This window comes from Cygnus olor, chromosome 15, assembly GCF_009769625.2.
Source record: "Cygnus olor isolate bCygOlo1 chromosome 15, bCygOlo1.pri.v2, whole genome shotgun sequence".
NCBI classification, from domain to species: Eukaryota; Metazoa; Chordata; class Aves; order Anseriformes; family Anatidae; genus Cygnus; species Cygnus olor.
In genome coordinates this window covers 6,026,779-6,043,370 of record NC_049183.1, presented here as the reverse complement: position 1 = coordinate 6,043,370, position 16,592 = coordinate 6,026,779, and the positions used below count along the sequence as shown (strand labels likewise).

At 68.2% G+C, this 16,592-nt stretch overlaps 2 protein-coding genes across 3 annotated transcripts in view; one reads left to right on the top strand and one right to left on the bottom strand.

Annotated features, from left to right (window-relative positions):
* Positions 1 to 16,592, bottom strand: part of LOC121078430 (coronin-7-like) — a 40,513-nt gene that overhangs the window by 4,693 nt on the left and 19,228 nt on the right. For both annotated transcript variants that reach the window (XM_040574623.1, XM_040574622.1), the window contains exons 10-12: positions 1,127 to 1,181; positions 987 to 1,044; positions 761 to 906 (exon numbers count right to left, since the gene is read on the bottom strand). In XM_040574623.1, coding sequence (XP_040430557.1) covers positions 761 to 906; positions 987 to 1,044; positions 1,127 to 1,181 — 259 coding nt within the window. The remainder of the gene's footprint in view (positions 1 to 760; positions 907 to 986; positions 1,045 to 1,126; positions 1,182 to 16,592) is intronic.
* VASN (vasorin) lies at positions 6,440 to 11,120 on the top strand. Its single transcript, XM_040574624.1, is given in 4 exon segments — positions 6,440 to 7,825; positions 7,828 to 7,870; positions 7,873 to 7,918; positions 8,433 to 11,120. Coding segments are annotated over 4 exon segments (2,178 nt in total). The 5' UTR covers positions 6,440 to 7,774; the 3' UTR covers positions 10,471 to 11,120.

The following is a 16,592-nucleotide window of genomic DNA, read 5'->3' as shown; positions in this document are numbered from 1 at the left end:
CCCAGCTCTCAGCACCCGGCCTGCAGCCCCTGCCCCAGCACCCAGCCTCCGTTAGGCAGCGGGGTCCGGTAGCACCCCACATCTTCCACACAGCACCCAGAATTCAGCCCCCAGCACCCAGGTTTCAGCTCCCTGCAGGTTTCCCTCCTCTCCTGCTGCCCCCAGGCCAGGGACCCGGGTCCCCCGCCAACCCTCACCACACCTGGCTGCCCTCCATCCCCCGGCGGTGGCCGGTGATGTGGCACCCGTGAGATGGCACCAGGCCCCCAGACACGGTGCTGCCCGCAGGGTGGGGGCCAGGGGCCGAGTTCTGTCCCGGTGCTGCTAGGGGGGTCCTGGGGTGAGCGGCGGCGGCAGCCTCCGTGCCTCAGTTTCCCTGGGGAGCTGAGCCCTGCCCAGGCAGTGTCCCCGTGGGGACAGAGCCCTCCCCCCCCAGCCCGTGGCCGCCCTGCAGCAGCGCTTACGCTCTGGTTCTTTTTTTAAACGTGAGTTTTTTCCACAACAGTGTCTGTTTACAGAAAAGGGCATTTCTGTAGCCACCACCCTTTTTTTTTTTTCCCCTCAGAAAAATGCTTTAGGGAGTGGGGAAGAGCCAGAGCGCATCAGGGGCAGCAAGAGAACCTGGCTGAGACGCCACGGCCCCGCACGCTGCGGTCAGTCCCCAAATCTGTGGCACGAGGGAGCGGGCGCCAGGGTTACGGGGACACGGGGTCCAAGCTTGGTGCTGATCCCCCCCCAAGGGAAACCCGCGCCCCCTTACCTTGCGGGGCACGATGTAGCTGACGGGGATGAGGAAGGTGTCGGTGAGCTGCAGGACGCGGAGCACCTCGCAGGCCATGACATCCAGGGCCAGGCGGGGGACGGCGGCCAGGCCCCGTGTGCGCCCCTCCGTCAGGCACTGGGTGACTGGGGACAGGCAGGACAGCCGTGGGGTGGGGGCGAGGCTGGGGACCACGGCGGCCCGGCTTGGGACGCATCCTGCTTACCTTGGGTGAGTGCGGGCTGTGCCGGTGCCGCCTCGAAGCAGTACAGGAGGTTTTCTCCCTGGAAGAGACGCGGAGGGGCTGGGGTGTAAGCGGGGGCGCGGGGAGCACCCCGCCGCCCCCCCCGTGCCGTGGCTCCTCACCTTCCCCCCCAGCACCAGCAGCCCCGTGTCAGCGTCGAACAGCGGGATCATGGCCCTGCAAAGGGAAGGAGGGCGCTGAGCACCGCAGGACGGGGCCCAGCACCTTGCCTTGGCACGCGGCAGCGCCCCAATAGCCACGGGGCTGGATCCTGCCCTCTCAGCCCTTTCCCCCGCTGGAGCCCCAAGCCCCAGGATCACAGCAGGTGGGCGCACGCCGGTGGCTTCCCGGCCGTGCCCGCGGCAGCAGGGCAGTGCCGGGTGCCCTCGGTCAGGCGCATGGGAACGGCCTTGAGCATCTCCCCCGATTTACAGCCTCCCATGGCACAGCCCTGCCACGCTCAGCCCTGCCGTGACAGCTTTATGGCCGTGAGACCTTGGCAGCCGCCTCCAGCCCCGCGGTGCGTGGCACGGCAGCGCGGGGACGGGGCACACGGATGCCAAATGCGGGCGAGGGAGCCCGGGGCCCACCTGGCCCCGCCGTGGCACTGCCCCGGGCTGCCCGGGCCGGCTCAGCCTGTTCGGGGCGGGCACGGGACCGCGGGGCGCAGCCGGCACACCGCACGCCTCACCGGCACACGCCGCCCTGCCAGTCCCGCGGTCGGGGCCGCCGGCTGGGCTGGCCAAAGCGTCCCTGTCCCCAACCCCGTCCCCGTCCCACCCTGTGGCTGGAGGGGACGGGGAGCACCAAAGCCCTTCTCTTCCTTCCCCACGATGCGGGTGGAGGAGAAAGCTCCAGAGGCAGCTTCCAGGAGAACAAAGGGACAATATATTACTTTCGGGTTGACATTTTTGTGGTCGTGCCGGCTGGGGGAAGGGAGCACGTGCAGTGCCGGGATTTTACACGGAACGACTTTGAGGAAACGCAGCCCAACAAAGGTGCCCGGCCCTGTGCACCCACCCCGACCACTGCCCGGCCCCGGCAGCCCTGTGCCCACGGCGGGTCCCTGCGGCGGGGACGCTGCAGAGGACGTCGCGGGGTGGCCGGGTGACACCAGGGACGGCCCTGGCCGGCACGGCACAATCCTGGCCCGTGGCTGTTGGCACAACTTGGACAAATACTGCTGGGGTGGCTCCGGCAGGCACGGGGGGTCCCCTGCCCAGCTGCGGTCACCACTGCCAGCACTGCCACTGCCAGCAGGGCCCAGCGCTGGGACAAGGGCACCTCTGGGTGCCGGGACACCCAGCCCACCCCGTCCTCGAGGCGATGAAGGGCGAGCGCCGTCCTGGAGCGCTTGGCACAGCTCTGCTGTCACCGGGGCACCGCGACGCCAGCCCCGCGGGGACACCTGGAGCCCCTTGTCCCCAGCGGACGTCTGCGGGGGGCACCACGTCGGGGCAGCGCCATCCCGGGACCAGGTTTGGGGTTTGTGGCAGGGGGCACCAGGGCTCCGCTGGGGCACTGGGGTCACCCACAGCCGCGGGGGCACGGGGGTACCGGGGGGGCTGCTGGGGGCCGCAGGGGCACCAGGGCCTGGCAGTGCCGGGGGCGCTGCGCCTGCCCCCCGCGCTGCCCCCGCAGCTGCCCCCGGGGTCCGGGGGTCCCTGGGGGGTCCCTGGGGACCCCCGCGCCGGGCCCCAGGTGCTCAGGGGGCGGAGTCTCCGCGGCAGCCCCGCCCCCAATCCCCTCCCCCGGCTCCCTCAGCCAATGGGAAGGCGGCGGGGGAGATGTCCCCGCCCCCCCGACGCTTCGCCCCGCCCCCGAGTTTTAAAAGCCGCCCCCCCCGCGCCCAGCGCGGCCAGAGCGGGGAGCGCCCGCCCGCAGCCATGCGCTGAGCGCCCGGCACGGCCCGGCCCGGCACGGCCCGGCCCCGGTGAGTGCCGCGTCCGGGGGGCCGCGGGCAGGAGAGGGGGGACCGGGCTGCACGGCCCGCCGGGTGCACGGCGTCGCCTGGGGACGGGGCCCCGGCGGCAGCCCCCTGGGGTGCGCGGGGACGGGGGAGCCGGTGGCGGGGTCCCCATCCGGCGCGGTGCCTCCGCGGGTCCTGTCCCCCGCCGCCTGCCCCTGCCGCGGCTCCGGCCCCGGGCCTGGTGCTGCCCCGGCACGGGCAGGGGGCGAGATGTGGCTGCGGGGACCCCCCCCGCTGCTGCCGGGTGGCCGTGAGCCGTGCTGCTGGCAGAGGGCTCCTGGGTGGCGGTGAGACCCAGCGCGGTCCCGAGGGATGTGGCAGCAGGGCTCGCCGCTGGGGACAGCAGGCAGGGGACAGCAGGCACCGGTGTCCCCGTGGGGCTGTGTGCCAGCAGGGCCACCGGCCAGCCTGGTGGTGATGCCCCACCGGCTCTGCCGCTGTGCGCTCGCTGTCACCCAGTGCGTGCCGGGGTGACACCGGGCCCATCGCCTCCCCAGGTGTGACACGGGCTGAGCATCCCTCGCCGTGTCAGGCTCCCTCCCTTGTAGCCACCATGCTGCCCCAAGAGCCCGGGCATCCCGGTGCCACTGCGGGGAGATCCTCGGGTGACAGTGCCAGCCAGACGTGTGTCACCCCTCATTGCCACGGGCAGGTCCCTTCGTACCGCGACCTGGTGGCAGCCAGCCTGGCCTGACCCAGCTGGGGCCGGGCTGCTGCCCACACGGCGCTGGGCCGTGCCGGCGTGACGAACGACACTAATTACTATTTTTCGCCACCACACCAAGCCCGGGTGGCCTGGCCAGGTCGCCCTGACGCAAGCGCTGCCTGCCTGGCTGGCTCCGCCGCCCCGGCGGGATGCGGCAGGAGGAAGCGCTCGGGGACACGGCAGCCACAGTCAGGCCGCAGGAATCCGCGCGTGGCAGCAGGGCGGCACCGCCGGGCTCCCGGGCGCGTTGGCTCCCGGCGAAGCCACCCTGCTGGTTTTTCCCCTTCCCGGCACCTGAGAGCCGGGAGCGCGGCCGGGTCACGGGGGCAGGAGCGAGGCCGAGGGGCTGGCGCCGGGGGGGGGAGGCAATAACCAGGCCCGCATTCCTCTGGGGCTGCTGCGGAAACTTTAATTAAATAGGGAGGGGAGGCTGGGAGGAGGTGGGAGCTGCGGCGGAGGGCGGGTTGAAGGGAAAAGGGGGATTAGGGGCTAATCCTGCGCCCCCGCCGGGGGTCGGGAGGGGGCACGTGCTGACATGGGCTTGTTTGGGGGGCGTTAGGGAGGGCCCCGCGAGCAGGGGCTGGGGAGTGGCGCCTGCAACTCGAGCCGGCCGCCGGTGCAGGCCCCGCATTCCTGCGCACGGGGCCCCGAGCGGTGGCGGGGACGCAGCCGTGCCTGCGCCGGTGCCCGCGAGCGGCCGGGGTGGCCCACCGGGTTTGGCTGCGTGCCGGCAACAACGGTGGCTTTGTTCGGTGCCAGGAGCCAGACGGATGCAGGGCCTCGCTCGCCGGTGTGGGCGGTGATGGGAGGAGATGTCCCGGCTGTGCTGGGTACCCCCGGCTCAGGGACCCGCCGTGACATGGGGCGCAACGTGAGAGCTTGTGGGACCCCTCCCAGCCGCAGTCTGGCACCCCCGGGTTCACTGGCCTCTGATGTCGGGAGGGCGAGCAGCCCTGCGGGCGCTAGCGCCAGGGACAAGGGATGCTCGCCAAGCAGCAGGGGCACCTCCTTGTGGCTGTGGCAGGATCCATCTGCCCAGGTGTCACCCACGGCTTGGGGACGGGGACCCCCTGCAGGAGCCGGCCCTGCCCCTCAGCCCCGGCAGCTGCACGGGGCTGGTATCAGGCTCCCCTTCACATGGGAAAAGGGGTGACCCCGCCGTGTCCCCAGGACAGACTAGCTCTGTGCGTGCTGGCGGAGGCACCACGGTGCCCACCCTGAGCAGGGAGCGGGGCTCACCCAGGGCAGCTCCCTGGGGAGCGGGGACAGCGCTTCCAGCCCACCAGGCTGGCAGGCAGAGGCTGTGCGAGCCGGGGAGGCTGAGCCCGGATCCTCCCGCAGCCGGAAAATATGAATAATTCGGCAAGTATCTGCGGTGCAGGCAGGGGGGAGCCCAGCCAAGGCAGCAGCAGGCCGCTGGCAGGGCGGCCGCGGGATGGCCGAGCACCTCCAGAAGAACATCTCCTCCGCCTGGACGCGGCGAGGCTGTTCCACTCCCCTGCCCGTCACCCCGGCCCCTATGGAGCTGCCAAGCCCCCGGGCTGGATCAACCCCTCAGCACCCTGCAAGCCCATCAGGGTGCTGAGGCGATGCTGGCGCGTGCCGGCGGAGCGTGGCGGTGCCGAGGGAGCGGTGGCGGAGGCGGGAGCCGCGCGGGTGGAGCACACGGGCGCCCGGCCCGGCCGGCGAGGCGGGATGCTCGGCCGCGGTCACGGCCCGGCCCAACCTGCCCGGGGCCGGGCGAGCGGAGCCTGGCAGCCGGAGAGGAAATGCCAGCATAATTAAAGGGACGAGAGACTTGGAGTCAGCAGCTGGTTGCAGCATGGGACACGTCAGCGAAACCCGACCCTGGCATTGCAAAACCCGGTCCCAGCCCTGAGCTCCTGCACCACCGGCACCCGGCGCTGCCCACCCGGGTGGCCTGGCACGGCCACACGCTGCGCCGGCCTCGAGGCTGTCCTGGTACTGGTGTGGCTGTCTCGGGGTGCCTGCTGTCCCCCGCTCAGTCCTGAGGTTGGTGCAGGGCTCTTGGCTGGCTCCTCGCTCCCAGGGGGCAGCCAGGACCCTGGGGTGTCACCGGCAGCCTCGAGCTCCTGCAGCCTCTCACCTGGGCCCTCTGCCCGGCACTGAACCCCCCGGGGGCTCACACAGCGGTGGGAGCAGTGCCAGCCCCGTTCCCAGTTCCCTTCACACCCCCAGTGTCCCCAAAACCCCTTCACGAGGCTGCACGATGCTTTCTTTGGCTCGGCTATCGTGCCTGACCGCTTTGCGCAGGGTGCAGCAGCCCCTGGCAGAGCCACCCACCCGATGGGACCGGGCGGGGGCTTGGTGACGGTGACCCCGTGGCCACGGAGCGGTTCCTCCCCACCGCTCGTGTCCCCAGGCCAAGTGACTCAGGCACTGAGGTGACCCTGCCCAGCGGCGCGGGTGCACCCCACCCTCGGGCGCACCCCGGGACCGGGCCAGGAGCCGGACGCCGCCTTAACTCTGTCCGGGTGGTGGCACAGGACAGGGGTGGGGGGGGCACCAGCACGGAGCTGCCCCTGGGTGTCGGTGTCACCCCCCTAGCGCTGCTGGGGCTCGTGCTGTGCCGCCGGTGCGGCTCGGCCGGGGCCCCCCACAGCGGAGGGGCAGCCGGGGCAGCCGGCGCGTGCTGCTGCACGACCCGGTAGCCCCCCGCACACGGCGGGGGCCCCTTGCACGCCGCGGGGGTTTTATTTGCCTGAAGCTATTAACAGCTCGGAGCGGCTCGGCAAGAGGGGAGGAGGCGCTGGGGAAGGGGCTGCGGGGGTCACGGCACCCCTACAGCCTGCAGAGCGCCTGCAGTGGGGTGGCAGAGAAAACACGGCCCTGTTGCAACCCTGTGCCTCACCCCCCACCCCTCGCCGGCATTAATTAGGACTGTCATTAAAAGGGCTGAAAGACGGGGCTGAGAGACGAGCCAGCCACGTCCTAGGCAAGGACATCAGCTGGGACGTCTGTCCCCGGGGCCCCTGGCACAGAGGGGCTGGAGCAAGGGCTGCTGTGGCCTTGCTCACACCAAGAGCGTCCTCCCCTTGGTCCTCTGCCCCAAACAGTCTGCCCACGCCCGAGGGATGAGGGCCGCAGCCCAGGGGCTCTGTGTCCCGACGAGGCCGATGCCGTGCCAGAATCCCAGGATGCCAACAGAGGAAGCTTTTTGGGACGCCAAGTCGCAGCGTGCAGCCAGGGATTTGGGAGATGAGAGGGCTGGAGGCCCGCCAGGGGCTGAGCCCACGGAGGGGTCACAGCTTGGCCCGGTGCCCCCCCCTGCAGCCCGGGGACGTGGCCCCGCTGCCCTCGGAGCAGCAGGACGGTGCCGGGCAGGGGCTCCCGTCCTGCCAATGGCTCTGCTCTGCCAAGGGGACCGGAGCCCAGGTCACAGCACTGTCCTCTCCCTGCTTCCCCACGCAGACACGATGCAGCATCTGCCCGTGACTTGGGGCCGCGAGGAGCGGCACGCAGGGGCTGGAGGGGGCTGGCAGCACCCGTCACCGGGTGTTTTGTGGCTCCGCACCGCTTTCAGCACCTCGCCAGCTTTGTGATGCCCTCCTGCCACCCATGGCCACGTCCCTGGCACCCTGAGCCTCCCCGCTGGGGCTGGGGCGGCCGGCTCCTTTGGCCCCACAGCCTTGCCCTGGCAGCGTTTCGTTAGCCAAGGCCACCCCACGGTGGGTGCCACCTCCGGGTGCCACCATCCTCAGGCGCGTTTGCCACCACCAGCGCCCGCACTGCCCTGGCACCGGGGGGGTCTCCAGTTCCAAGCGCTGGAGACTGTGCGGCCATTTGGATACCTCAAAGCACTGAACCCCCCCCTCCCCAAAACCCTGCCCTACGCTTCGCCCTGGTGCTGGGGGCCACGTGCCCACCCCAAAAAGCAGCACCTTGCAGTGCTTATGGGGGGGGGCAAAGCAACAGCATAGGCAGGGGTCCTGGGGGGGCTTCGCCCGTGGGCGCGGCTCCGGGCAGCTGCCGTGCGGGCGGCACAAGCAAAGGGTTAAGTCCTGCTCGGCATGCGGGAAGCGGGCGCGCTCCCACCCCCTTCGCTGGCGGAGGCCGAGCCGGGTGCGTCCTGGGATGGAGGCGGCGCATCCCACATGTTTGGTTTGCACCCTGCCGAGAGGAGCCGGGGGGAAGGAGGGGCCCTTTCCCCGCCGCCTCGCCCCGCGGGAGGCAGCCCCTCGAGCCGGAGCCGGGACACCGTGCACGGAGGAGCTGGGGGTGCGCAGACACCAACGGCCCTAAATCTGGGGGGCCAGGGGAATGGGAGAGCATTCAGCCGGGGTGGGCAGCTCGTGCGCTGCTTCAAGCCCCAGGCAGGAGCAGCGGCGGGGAGACGCGAGCGCAGCGGGGGCTTTTGGGCTCTTCCATGGTCCCTTTGGGGCTGCAGTGTCCCGGGCAGGGCAGGAGGGGATGGCGAGATGCCGAGGGGCTGGTGGCATGGCCACTCGGTCCCTCCCGTGTGGGCAGTCGGGGGCTGGGAGGCTGTGGCGCCGCGCTGGCACGGTGGGGACAGCGGTGGGGACAGCGGTGGGGACAGCAGCGTGCCCGAGCCTGGCTGTCCCTGCCCCACCGGGAGCCAGGTTGGGGGCTCCCGTGCCAGCCTGGCCCGGGAGCTGCGGGGAGCCAGCCCCTCCCTCAGCATCGCCAAACAAGCCGGGTGTTTTGCGTGTGAAGCCGTGCTTGCGGCGGTGCTTGCTCCATGTATCCTCATGCAAACCTCTCTCTCCCGCAGAGCTGACACCATGAACCAGCTGGTCCTTTGCACGCTGCTTCTCTTGGTCCCCGGGGAGCTCGCGCGGGCATGTCCCGCTGGCTGCCAGTGCCAGGACCCCAAGACCATCCTGTGCGCGGCCAGACGGGGCCACACCGTGCCCCGGGGGCTGCCCCCCAACACCCTCTCCCTGTACGTCTTTGAGAACGGCATCACGACGCTTAGCGAGGACAGCTTCACGGGGCTGCCCGCCCTTCAGCTCTTGGACCTCTCACAAAACAAGATCACCAGCATCCAGAAAAATATCTTCCAGCCCCTAACGGAGCTTGTCAACTTGGACCTGTCCTCCAACCAGCTGCAGGAGATCACCAATGAGACCTTCCACGGGCTGCGGCTGCTGGAGCGGCTCTACCTGCAGAGGAACAGGATCCAGCACATCCACGCCGCCGCGTTCGACACGCTGGAGAACCTGCTGGAGCTGAAGCTGCAAAACAACCAGCTCTGGGCAGTGCCCCCCCTCGACCTGCCCAACCTCCTGCTGCTGGACATCAGCTGGAACAAGATCCCCACTATTGCACCTGGGACCTTCCACGCCGTCAACATCGAGTCTCTGAAGATTGCGGGGCTGGGCCTGACGAGCTTGGACGAGGAGCTCTTCCAGACCCAGAACAACCTCCACGAGCTGGATGTCTCCAACAACCTGCTGGAGCGCGTCCCGGCCGTGCTGCGGCGCCTGGGGAGCCTCACCAAGCTCAGCCTGGCTGGCAATGCCCAGATCTCCCAGCTGCCGGCAGAGGACTTCCACAGCCTTCACAACCTCCAGGAGCTGGACATCAGCAACCTCAACATCAACACCATCCCTCGGGACTTCTCTGGCTTTTTCCCGAGGCTCCGGGCCGTGACAGCTGCCGGCAACCCCTTCAACTGCATCTGCCAGATGAGCTGGCTCGTGCAGTGGGTGAACGCCAGCAGCGTGGTCCTCCGGCGGCCCGAGGAGACGCGCTGCCACTTCCCCCCAAAAAACTCCGGCAAACTCCTCCACCACCTGCAGTACGCTGACTTCGGCTGCCCCACGACCACCACCACCACCACCACGACCACCACCACGCCGCGCACCACCACGCTGCGGCCACCTGCGCCACTCCCCACCAGCAGCCGCCCGCCGCCAGAGCCCAGCACCGCTGCTCCCACCCCGCAGGCCAGGGCCTCCCCCGGCAGCTCCGCGCCGGTGTCCTTCAGCGTCCCCCCGGCCCCCAGCAGCCCCCCGCCGCAGATCTGCCCCCCGCGCACGTGTCTGAACGGCGGCACCTGCCAGCTGGACGCACGCAGCCACCTGCAATGCCTGTGCCCGCAGGGCTTCGCCGGGGCGTACTGCGAGGAGGAGGAGGCGAGGGGGACGACGCCGTCCCCGGCCACCCAGGCGCCGACGCCGAGCCGGCAGATCAGCATCACGCAGGTGAGCAGCACGTCCCTGAAGGTGGACTTGCAGAACTACGTCCAGTCCAAAGCGCAGCTGAAGGGCATCCGGCTGAGCTACCGAAACCTCTCCGGGCCGGACAAGCGGCCCGTGATGCTCCGCTTGCCGGCCTCGCTCGCCGAGTACACGGTGCGGGCGCTGAGGCCCAACTGCACCTACCGCGTCTGCGTCGGGCCGCTGGGGGAGAAGGTCTCCAAGGAGGAGTTCTGCGTCGAGGCGCACACCTTGCAGATGACCCACCAGCAGCACTCGCCCGTCACCCAGGGCAAGGACAACAACCTCACCCTGATGATCGTCCCCGCGCTGGCCGCCGTGCTGCTGCTGGTGGTGGTGGTGACGGCGGTCACGTACTACCGCCGGCACCGCCGGGCGAAGGCGCACGCGGGCGGCGGGGTGGACGCCGGCCCGCTGGAGCTGGAAGGCGTGAAAGCCTGCCTGGACAACGGGGATCTGAGCAACCACAGCTGCAAGGGGCCGGAGGCCGCGATGCTCTCGGGCGGCTCTGAGTGCGAGGTCCCGCTCATGCAGGCGCACTACCCCAGCAACAACAACACCACCGCGCTCAAGCCCTCCTACTTCTGAGCCAGGCGGCACGGGCAGCCGGGCGAGGGGAGCGCCGCGCGGCCGGCGGCAGCACCCGGCCCCGTTCCTCCGGGCCGAGGAACAGCGAGGAGTTAACTGAATGAAGGCACAAAGCCCAAACCCGTAACGTGCAATTTCTGAGAGGCTTACACACTTAGGGAGTAGACACTAATTTTACCGCTCGGCGTATGACTAAGTGCCTTGATTTCTGTGACTCTACGTAGAACGTGGGTAGCGAAAGAGAGGGGTTTTCGTTTTTAACTTGGGGTTTGGGTTGGCCTTTTTTTTTTTTAGCTAGTGCTAAAAAGAAAGTCATCGGTGACTTAGCTAAGGGGCATCAACGTGCTGGCAACAAGGGCCCTTTAGTGGAGCACGGCCCGTGGCTCTCAACTCCCTGGAAGCTGATGTGAGCGGCGTGGCCCAGCCGAGGTGCTGGGACCCTCGGGACCCCCGGGCCGCGCGCCAAAGGAAGCGCTGAGCAGGCAAACCGGGAATCGAAGCTTTAAGAACTCGGAGAGAATATTTATACATGGTTATTTCCCATTTCTTCTGGGAAAACTCTTTTTCTAGTACAGGTTTGTGTACATCTGTTTTGTAAGGCAGACCAGAAGGGTGTCTTTTTGTAAAAAAATAAAATAAAATAATAACAAGGAATTGTGCACAGCATTTGCAATCTTGGGAGCTGCGGGACCCCTCCCAAGGGCAGCACAGCCCAGCTCCCCTGGGGCTCTCGGACAGACCCTGCTGGTGGCAGTGCCTGTGTCCCCTGCAGAGGAGGGGACAGGTCGGCCGCGTCCTCCCCGTTGCTGCTGGCGCTGGATGAGTTGGGGCAGTTTTTCGGAGGTTTCAGCCCCATGAAGCTGCCCCCCCAGCGCGAGCTGCTAGCAAAACAGAGGCCACGAGTTTTAAATGAGACCCTGCCCTGCGCATCATCCAGCCTGACTTCATCCTGCCCCGGCTGCCAGATGGCCACGGGGCGTCGGACAAACAGCGTGGCTCAACCTCGATAACCTCCTGACGTCACCCTCCTCCTCCTCTCCTCCACCTCCTCCTCCTCTCCTCCTCCTCTTTGTGCCAGCCTCACGCCAAGGGGCTGCCCGGGGCTCTGCCCTGCATCTGGCACCGTGCCGTGCCTGAGCCTTCATCCCCAGCCACGCAGCTGCTCAGCCCGCAGCAGGGCCACGGTCCCCCCACGCCGGGGGCTGCCACCACGCCGAGGCTCAGGCAGCCCGTGCTGGGCCCCCCTCCCGGGTGCGAGCCCCCCGGCCCCAGGAACAGCCGTGTTCGTGCGCTGGCTGCGGCGGGGGGGGCTCGGGGCCGGCGCGAGGCAGGTTCCCGCTGCCAAGTGCTTTCTGCTCCAACCTCTGGTTTTAATCGTTTTCCAATCCTTTATCTTTCGGGCTGGAATTTTCCAGGTTGGGTCCCTGCCCGCGGAGGTATGTTTTATTTGGAGAAAATGAGCAAAGCGGGCTGAAGCGCCGCCACCACAGCGAGCGGAGCTGTGGCGGGCCGGCTGCCGAAAGGGTTACAGAGGGGACACGACCCAACGGGGCTGCTGCCTCCCTGGGCTGGCGGCTCAGGTGAGCGCCCTGCAGCCCCCCCAGCCTACCGGGACCCCCGGGCGCACTGCGCTGCTGCAGGATGTGGCCCTGACCCGGTCCTGTGCGTGCTCTGGATGCAATTAGGGGCGCGGGGCGGCAGCGGGGGCCGTCTGGCGCGGCCCCCCCCGGCTCCCAGGTGGGTTTCCGGCAGGGCTGGCTCCCATTAGGGCCGGCGCAGTGGCAGCAGGGGCCCCTCTCCGGCGCGGGCGGGCAGGCGCGAGGGCCACGCTCGCCCGCTCAAAGGGCCCATTGTGGTTCTCTCCCCACAGATTTTTCAAATTAACATCCCAAATTCCTCTGAAAATTGCTGCTGTGTAAATATTTTCACTGCGAGCTTTGTATATTTTCCAGCCCTGCGAGGAGGAGCGCAGAAAACTCCCCAGCGGAGCGCAAACCCCGTGCCGGCGAGTGACGGGTGCCTCCGGACGGTCACTGCCGCAGCCCCCGAGCCAGGATGGGTGCAGGGACGGGCTCAGCCCCAGCACCGTCCCCTCGCCACACCAGACCCCGCACCGTCACGCAAGGAGCCATCACGCCTCTTCCCTCCTGGCCCCTTTTCTTTTGCCTCCCTATATTCCTACAGCTCCAGGACCTCGCTGAGAAATCCCCTCCCCGCTTTCAAGCAGCCCCATCCTTCACCGCCCAGGCTGGAGAGGGCACGGAGGGAGCACAAATCCCTCTCCCACATCCAAGCATTGGCACAGCCACATCCCCTTCCAAGGGTCATGCTCCCATCGGAGCGGCTGCTTCACTCCTCCCTGACTTCTCTCGCTGCTTTGCTTCATGATGTGCCCCTCTCCCAAAGAAGGGACTTTTCCCACTTGCAGTTAGCTCAAGGTTTGCCAGGCTCATTTCTCCCCAGCGCGAAATGAGATGCCTGGGCTGCGAGGGCTGGAGCCGGGGGACCCCACGCACGACCCTTGGCTGGTCACATTGCTCCTGGTGGCTGCCGACTGCTCAAAAGCAACTCCCCGGCACGAAGCAGGACGTTGCTGCTCGTGGGGCTCCCAGACAAGGTTTTGAGGTGGTTCAGGCGATGGGGAGGGGGACAGAGCAGCACGACGGGCAGTCCCTCGGTCCCCTTCTGCCCATGCCACGGAAGCATGCGGGCGGGCCAAACCTCTGCTCGTGCACAGCCGTGCTGCTGGCAGGAGGTCGGACCCCGCACAGCAGGCTGTTGGCCTGCAGCCCTGGTGGCTGCCACCTCCCCACGCCCCCCAGGATCGGGCTGTTGTGCCAAGGCACTGGCTCCCTGAGCACCATCCCCGCTCAGCGTGGCTGAGGAAGGCCCTGGCACATGGGGATGCTGCAGCAGGGCGCAGCTTGGCACACCGCAGTGCTTGGACCCTCTGTGATACCCAGCACCCACGTCCGCACCCATGTGGCTCTGCAGAAGCTCAGTGGCACACAAAAAGTGTCCTCGCAGCTCCCCCAAGCTCTCATGGCTTCCCTAGCCCCAGCACAAAAGTCCCCCCAGCCACTGCCAGCTCCGAGCACGCCAGGAGCAGATGAGTGCGGCACACTGTGCGGCTCTGCTAATTCCTCCGAGCTGAATCAGCACAGGGGAAGGATTGCAAAACCCCCTGAAATGAAACCAAACAAAAAAAATCCCTCTCGCTGTTCTCGGGTAACCGAGAGCCCTGGGCAGAAGCCACCAGCAGGACAGGGGCCCAGCGAAGAGCATCGCGAACTGCAGAGGGGCAAGTCTCAGTGTCCCCAGCACCTGAGCAGCCCACGGAGCCTGTGCCGGGTCCCCGACGTCCCCATGGCTGGAGCAGAGCCGCAGCAGGACATGCAGCCTTTGCAGGGCCATGAAGGGGGTGCTGGGTCCCCGTCCCCTTGCCCCAGGGCGAGGGATGCCCACAGGGAGCCGAAGCGTGCGTGCGAGTGTCCCGCAGCCACCCCCCCGCGCTGCTGCAGAGCATTTGCTGCCAGAAAGAGCTTGTGGAAAGGCAGAAATATTGCTGGCTTCCTGGAAAGCTGACGAGGCCAGGGCTGGGGAGCGTTGGTCGCCCGCGGAGGCGGCTGTGGGCCAGCGCGAGGCCGGGACGAGGCAGTGGCCCATCTGGGAGCGATTTCGGCAATTAGGCCGCTCGCTGCCTTCCCGCTGGAGCGGCAGCGCAAGCACTGGGCTATTTTTACACGGTGCAATTAGCGGGGCAGGCTGCGGGGCTGGGCAGCTGCCCTGGCGTTAACCCCTTCATGTGGCCACGGGGAAGCATCTGTCCCCACTGGTGCGCGGGGACAGTCCCCGCTGGGGCTGGCACCTGGTCAGGTGGCTTCTGTCCTTCCTTGCGTCTTGTGGCAGCAGCCAGGGGCTGGCTGGAGCAGAGGGAAAAGCCCTTTCCTTGCTGAGGGGGACCAGCACAGGCATGGGGGCAGAGGGGGCGAGGGCAGGGCTCTATAGGGATGCCTGTGGCACAGGGATGGGGACGGGGACCTGTCCTGCTCAGGGCTCTGCCACCAAGGCCTTGCCACTGGGGTGGGAGCTGTTGGAGACCCCCCCCCCCAAAATGTCCGTGCTACCCAAAATCATAGAAAATGGCTGCCAAGTCCCAGGAAAAGCCAGCGTTCGTGGCTTCATGGCCAGACTGGGATGAGAGCTGGTGGTCCTGGCGCTGCCTGCACGGGGACTTGGGGTAAAAGTAACCCCAAGTGGCATGGGCGCACCCCTGGGACAAGCCGCGTCGCACGGGGGAGCCCCACTGGGCTCAGGGCATGGGGAAGACAACAGGATCTGCTGCTGAAGTCCCATAAGAGCCGATGAATGGGGACAGGGGACAGCGAGACGGCGGAGGTGCGTGGCTCAGCGTGCACGAGAGCTGGAGCCCCGCAGCCGGGCAACACCGGGTGAGCAACGCCGCCGGGAAGGGCTTGTGCTCCAGCCCTGGCCACTTGCAGGCTCTGCAGAGTGAGCTGCGTCCCACCCCGCGGGGAGCGCCGGGGCTCACAGCAGCCAGGGCCCAGCCCCACGAGCTGGAGAAGGGAAGGATGATGAGTACAGAGCGCTGAGCCTGCCCGGGTCAGCGTCCCCGGGGGGAACCACCCGGGGCCCTTCGCATCCCAACCCAAGCGGCGCTAAAGCCCTCTGCAAACACGCCGCTGCCCCCGCCGCGGGCACCTCCCAGCGCTGGTGGACTTTGCACTGCTAAGGGCAGCACAGACCCAGCCGGCCCCACCGGGCCCCATCGCTCAGCCCTCCCGAAAGCTCTTCCCCAGCCCTCCCAGGGGGACCCAGCATTTCGGGAGTTTTGGGACACTTTGCAAGACCCGGTCACCTTGGCCCAGCCCCGAGATGGTTGTGGCAGGGGTTTGAGGCCGCCGGCTCTGCAGGGAAAGGTTTGGGTGGCACAACAAGGGAGCCACTGTTCTCGGCATCCCCGGCACAGAGGCGGCACCGGCCTGGGGCTGCGGGCGTGCGGCAGCGGGGTCTGGCTGCTGACCCTGAGTCTGAGCCCGTAACCCAACCCCACCGGTGCTGGTTACAATTTAGGGCAACAATAACCTATTGAGGCCCCTTCCTGCTGCTCCTTGATCCAATTAAAGGGGGCCGGAGGGGAGACAAAACCTGATCCAAAGGGAGCGACGGGCAAGCAAAAGGCAAAAGGCGGCATGTGAGGATGGCGGCGCAGAGGGGGGCCGGGGCCACCCGCGCCTCCTGCCACCGCCTCCCTCGGGGTCTGGGCACCGGCAGGGACTCAGCCCCCAGGCAGGGACTGGGGAGGAGGGCCGGGAGCGCCCCCACCCCAGCATTCCCAGGACACCCGGGGACACATCCAGCACAAGTGGCTAAGTTGGGCCGTGCCATATGCTGCTATCTGCCTGGCTGCTGCCCTGTGCTTTCAGAACAAGGTTTACGCGGTCACAGAGTGCTCACCTGCTCAGGGTTTGGGATGAGAAAGCCCCCGAACGCACTCGAGGACATAGAAGACAAAGCAGGGTGAATTAGGTCAGTGCCTTCCCTTCCCACCCTCACCCCTGGGGATGCTGTGCAGGGGCGCAGCTGCCTGTGGAGCTGCGGTGGCTGCGGGCACCGCAGGACGTTGGGGCTGGGCACGCGGGGGCTGTCCCCCCAGCCCCACCTCAGGCCACGCTCCTGCCCCATTTTGGGGTGCCCAGGGATGTGTGGGGCAGCCTCGGCAGGCAAGGGGCCCCCGCAGCGGGGCGCGGCGGGGCACGCGCTCCCCTTCCTGCCGGCCCGGCGTCAGTAATGAATGGTATGAGCTTCCTGCCCGCCCACTGATTGCTTCCTCAAAAAGCCTAAATGAGCTGCTGCTGCGCCGGCTGCCTGTGCACGGCTTGTGGCCACGGCCGCCGTGCCAGCCTGGCACCCCTCCTGGCACAGCCGGCACCGCACAGCCGGCGCTCGATGGCCCGTGCCCCGCGACCGGCACCCGCGGCCACGTGTGACCGTGCCCAAGTGGTTGTGGGCAGCGCAGTGCCCGGCTGGCTCCTGCGTGCCAGCTTGGCATGGCCACGTCTCCGTGTGGGGCCATGGAAGGACGGAGATGGGGCAGCGGG